We start from the raw sequence: 5762 nt of genomic DNA on the forward strand, positions 1-5762 counted from the left end.
AACAATATGTTATTTCGATCTTTATTCGATAACTTTCATATAGCTTACGTTTAAGTTTATTCCATTCTGTTGGTCGTTATTTGTCTATGTATAGGTTTCTTCCCGTATCCTTTAACTGTTATCCTTATATCAATCTTTGTGTGCCGTTTTATGTCCAAACTACCTACCGTCCTGTTTGTTTGACCACTTGTACGTCACCCGTTACGTAATTTTGTTAACCAAAATGAAAACTATTCAGGTTATAAACAACATATTTTCCTTCATATACAATGACTAATTATCAGATGATGTTGTTGATCTGCGGTGCATCTTTGTATCTTACATGTGATTCATACAAAAGAAAACTTCGCTGCTTTATAAGGACAAAGGCAATGAGATTGTCTTGAACTATGACACGTGGATAGCAACGCATGATAAGGAGCCAGTATATGTGAATATTGAAATCCCACGCTAGTTCCTACGATTCAAATAAATATACAAATAAAAATAAAATATGTTTCTGGTATGGTAGATAAGCTACTGGGTGCTGTATAACATTTGACCTTAAATAGACACTCAGGTTGTTACGTCACAAACCTGCGGTTGTGTCGCGACTCTCTGCTGCATTGTAAAATGTAAATGCAGCCCTCCCACGTGTGCGGAAGCCTTATCCTTTCTGTAACCAGAGGTAGAACAAGGAAGTCTGGGAAGTGTGTTTTTCAACATGCTTACTTTAATGTAAATCTTTCAAAATGCTCACGTTCTCTTTCTACATGTTTTAATGGTTTAAATAATTTAATAGAATTTTCGAATTTCAGTAGTTTTTTCGTAATTTGATAACTGCATGTTTCATGTTATACTACTTAACCATTAAACTGTGGACACGTATTCCAAATTGCGTTAAAAACGTTATACAAAGTTATTTCTCATGTTGGAGATTGTTTACATATTATGTATACATAAAACATAATTCCTGGATGACGATAGCGAAGATCGGTGTTTTTGTATTCAGAAAAACTAAACACCATCCTTGTAAACTGAGTTTCCAGGCTCTATTTTTTAATAAACAGGGCCATGAATATCTAGTGTTTGTTCCCTTGTCTTAAGATAATGTTTTTGGCTGAATTAATATGCTCAGAAAAGAAAACACTTTTTTGTATTTTCATTAGATTTACCTTCTTCATGAAGATGTTTTGTCTTTTTGTTTAAAACTTCAACTAGTTAAATGGGGGGGGGGGCGATAGAAGATTCTGTAATATAAAAGTTGATTAAAGGCCATGATTGAAGAAGGTTTGTAAAATATCACAGTCTAAATAAATTAGTAATGGACTGTGGTTTAAGAAATTAGATAAAAATCAGTGGTTTGAGAGGGGTGGATAAGAAGTCATAGTTTGAGAAAGGTTGATGAGAAGGTGTAGTTTGAGAACTTTGTTTAGATACCATCACTTAGAAAGGAAAATTTAAGTTTATGGCATAAAAAGCTAATGAGAAACCATTTTAAAGGAAAGTTGAAGAATGAAAAAATCTTCCTGCAGGTATAGGCAAAAAAGGATGATACTGTATAACCCACAAAAAATAATATGCATATTTTGTATTTGGAAATGCATATATTTATATGTATATATACACTACATACAGAAGTTGAATACGTTATATTGAAACGTTTTTGAAGCCTCACTACGTCGTTACAGTTCAAGTCACTAAGTCTGGTCATGATCCGTCTGACGACCGTGAATCTTAACATTAGCCTGCAGGGTAGTTTCTATTGCAAAAAGCTTTGTAGTAAGGCCATCATGGCCAAAGCACACCCCTCCTATCTAGTGTAGAAGGACGACGGTATTCCAGCTTTCGTTTCTTGAAGTCCAACCGCACAGAAATTCATTGGCACTTCGTCCGGCGACTTGACCGGTAGGTCTTCACATGGAAATGTTTGAATACGCGTTTCATTCTCCAGCTGCTTAACGTATGTGAAGGTTGAAAAAATATGTTGTGAAAGCAGCTTAGTACACGTAGCTAGTACCGCTTTCCAGACAGAAATCCGTCTTGATTATGTTGTATGCTGTTGCCTGAGGCATTTGGACGGTTTTGCCTCTTACTTTGTGTTCGTAGATTCTCAGTTGTTATCAAGATGCAGCACTTTGCTTACCACAGGTGGTACGAGTTGTTGCGGGTCTTTTTGTAGAAGGTCCTGATGCTCGAAGTTGGCCTATATTCCTTTATTTTCTGATGCTATTAAGTACCATGGATATCCCGGACTTGTACATTGTAAATCACATATATAAACGCATTTTTATTATCTAAATGTATGAGCATTTTATGTAGGAAGGGGATGTTATATACCATTCACAAAGACGATCAATATTTGGTGGCATTATTATACCTGCATTACGCCAACAATATCTGAATGTAGTTCTGATACATTCTGTTCCACCGCGACTTGATATCAGCTATGGTTGCTACGTGACCTTCTCATTTGCGTATTAAAATAGTTTCGGTATGATGTATTCAACCCTCTGTGTGTATAACCTCTTATCTTCTGTTGGGAAATAAGTTTGTAACCTGGTTGGTATGTGTGTATTACTTTCTGTTGATTAAAAAGATTTTAATTTCGTACTTTCACCGTTAAAGACAAAAATATCTTCAGAAAACACCCTCTTCTATTTTTTGGTGAAGCTGTAAGTGTTAAAAATGGAGTTTTATGGTCCTTATGAAGAAAGACTGGCGTCATGTAAGGTTTGACATCTTCTGTTTTTCGTACACTTAATTCATCTTAATGCCAGTAAGAATAGTGCTTTATGAAGGGAAAAAAAGTTATGTTACCTCAACATCTGCTAAAAACCATAAGGAACAGTGAGGTGTTCACTCGCCGGAACACGTGTGTGATAAGATGTACATTAATCCGAATGACAAGGCTTATTATACAGGTGGGCATGAATCCTGTTCACAAGTGGGGGGAAAACCGCATTTCTTTTGAGTTGTACATTAAATAAAATCCGCCAGAAAATGTTCTTTATCAACTCTATGTAACGTGATCAAAGTTCCAACCACCATTACTTGAGGTTAGCTGTGTGCTGACCTAACCTTTTTTACGTGACTATAAACTTCAAGAGAAAAACAAACAAAAACTGATGAACCCGCTGTCGCGAGATAGTCAGAAAACCTAGGATGGCCAGTGCTGCTATATAGAAATCACTTTATTGATTTTCCACAGCGGCCGTCGCATCTTGGCGCATCCGTCATCATGTAGAGGGCAGCTCTGTCCTGGTGCCTTGGTAGGAGACTCCACCGCAGCACACTGCAGTAGTCGAAGTGATAATTATAAAACCTAAATCCTGGGTATGGTACGGTAGAAGATAGCGATGGTCGAACTGTGAAGATGAAATTATACAGACTGATGAGGATTAAAGATTCTTTTCAACGTTAAGAATGTGATCAACACTGATGGTATGTTGGAATAGGATATCGTTCGCTATAAAGGAAGGAAACTGACGCAAAAACATTTATGTAGGGATATGTTATCACAAGAAGAAACTTTATTCCAGTAGATGAAGGGAAAACAGCGCCATCAACAGGAATTTCTCAGACAGTTAAGTGTATGAAGAGGAGAAAATATGTACCAAACTCTTTATTATTACCAAGCTGTTAACTTTTTAAACTACACACTTACGTAAACAAGTTTCTGATTCTGTCCTTAACAAATTGAAAATCTAGCTGTATTCGTTCATGTTGTCTCTCTTCTTGATATATATGTGTAGTAGACACAGTTAATTAAAAGCGATTCTCTGCATATTGTGTCAAACTACATAAAAAGTTGGAAGAAATTATTACCGAGTATGTTTTCTTACCCTAGGTGCGAATTAAACAACACAAGTCTGTATATGTTCTAGAAAAACGTAAACCGTGTTTCGCCGTCACAGTTTCTCTCAGAAAATTGTGATATATTTCGGTCAAAGTATATACCTTGACTTGACTGTAGCTTCTTAGGATTGATTACTGCATGTTAGTATACAAAATTGCAACAGTCATTACACAGGGATAAACCAGTGAGAAGACAAAATATAACGAAGTTAAAACACACCAAAATCAAAGCTGGAAATACATCGGGTTTATCGATGTTTATTAGTCATTGTAAGTTAAACTTTTTATGCCTCATCTATATGCATTGCTCTATTAAACGTTTTGATAGCAGGTTCAAGCAACATATTTGAGTATTCTGTGACACATATTAACGACAGCCTTACTAGGAATATTTGTTGCTATAAGCCTAACACTTTCATCACAATATGCGTGGGTCGGCTGAGACCCCGTTCCTTAAAAGAGACGACATGTCTATAGACCAAACCCGTCCGGCCGGTCTTGGAAAGGAAAGGGCGTCATACATATTTAAATGGTGGGAAGGGCCACAGCCTGTACTTGTAGCAGCTCTCAAGTGGGAACTCGTCATTTCAGCTCTCAAAGCTGCGTCTATTACATCGATAGTGTTAGCTCTCGGAATCACTTTGATAGGAACATATTTGTTCACAAGCAGCGGAACAGCCCGGCCAGTAGAACCCGACTGTACTCTTCTTCAAGCTCCCTTCGCTGGCCGCCAGTTTACCTGCGAGGCCAAGAACCATTGTCCACTCGATTGGATTCCAAGTCTTGCAGCTGTTGTAACTTTAGTGGACGTTTTCTTTGCCGCTTTATTCGGCGGTTTGTTGGCGCTCAGTAGCTCCAACATGCATTCACGTCGTCAACTCAAGGGATCCCGGCAGCAGCCGGAGCCGGACACTCTTGTTCAGAGCAGTTCTTCCACCTCCTCACAAGAGTTCCGATCATCCTTCAGCTCGAGCGAAGTCAGGACCTCACAAACGTCACGGGTCATCCGTAAAACCACGACTATGGTACAAGGTGGTGACCAGCAGACTGTCACTACCAACGTGGTGTCACCGGGTCGTACAATCACAACACAACATATGGTCAAGCAGGAATCGTCGTCGTCTGTAGGTCGCACTGATCGTACCGACAAAACCCGGAAAGTCCAGGGTCCGATAAAGAGTTCAACTTCTCGAAAGGTCCTGGCCACAACAACTCCTGGGAACAAACGAATCACCACGAAAACAGTGGAAAAAATTGAGAAGAAACAGAAGGTGGGCATCTTTGGTAAACTACAGTAGTTTCTGTTGGTAAAGTTTTGAAATTTTTCATTTTGGGTTTGTTTGTATATTATTATTTTAAAGCTGTGTAAAGAACGAGTCTGCTGCAAATTAACTTTGAGTGGTTCGTTCCTTTAGAAAGATTGCTTTTCAGGATTATATATATAAGTGAGGAACTGCAAATCAAGTATTTGCGTAAATATTTAAAGTTGACACGGCTTTAAGTGAGGTTGCAGTGGTTAATTTGTTTCAAATATTTCTAGTTGCGAGATTGTGCAAGGAAGTAACCTTCTTGGGGAACTATAAGTCAAGTTAGAGTTTCTGGTTGACCGGATTTGGTATAGGGCAATTATAGGTGCTATGCAGTGTATAGGGCAATTATAGGTGCTATGCAGTGTATAGGGCAATTATAGGTGCTATGCAGTGTATAGGACAATTATAGGTGCTATGCAGTGTATAGGACAATTATAGGTGCTATACAGTGTATAGGACAATTATAGGTGCTATGCAGTGTATAGGGCAATCTTACGAAGTTACGGTAGGTCCAGTTTTGAAGGTTCTGTTTCTGTTGGTAAACAATGGAAAGGGGGTTTGTTTCCCCATTAAAAGCAATCGTAACATTATTCTGACAGTAGTGGTTAGCTTCTC

General features: G+C 38.2%; 1 protein-coding gene across 11 annotated transcripts in view; it reads left to right on the forward strand.

Annotated features, from left to right (window-relative positions):
* The window catches only part of LOC106457803 (microtubule-actin cross-linking factor 1-like), a 248974-nt gene that overhangs the window by 130308 nt on the left and 112904 nt on the right, over positions 1-5762 (forward strand). For 3 of the 11 annotated variants that reach the window (XM_022383846.1, XM_022383848.1, XM_022383847.1), the window contains exon 1: positions 3308-5108. The exons of 6 other annotated variants lie outside the window; for them this stretch is intronic. In XM_022383846.1, coding sequence (XP_022239554.1) covers positions 4263-5108 — 846 coding nt within the window. In that variant the 5' untranslated portion in view covers positions 3308-4262. Of the gene's footprint in view, positions 1-3303; positions 5109-5762 lie in introns of those variants that run through there. 2 more of the 11 variants (XM_022383856.1, XM_022383857.1) reach the window with 2 other exon arrangements.

The sequence above is a fragment of the Limulus polyphemus genome, unplaced genomic scaffold (assembly GCF_000517525.1).
Source record: "Limulus polyphemus unplaced genomic scaffold, Limulus_polyphemus-2.1.2 Scaffold375, whole genome shotgun sequence".
Taxonomy (NCBI): Eukaryota; Metazoa; Arthropoda; class Merostomata; order Xiphosura; family Limulidae; genus Limulus; species Limulus polyphemus.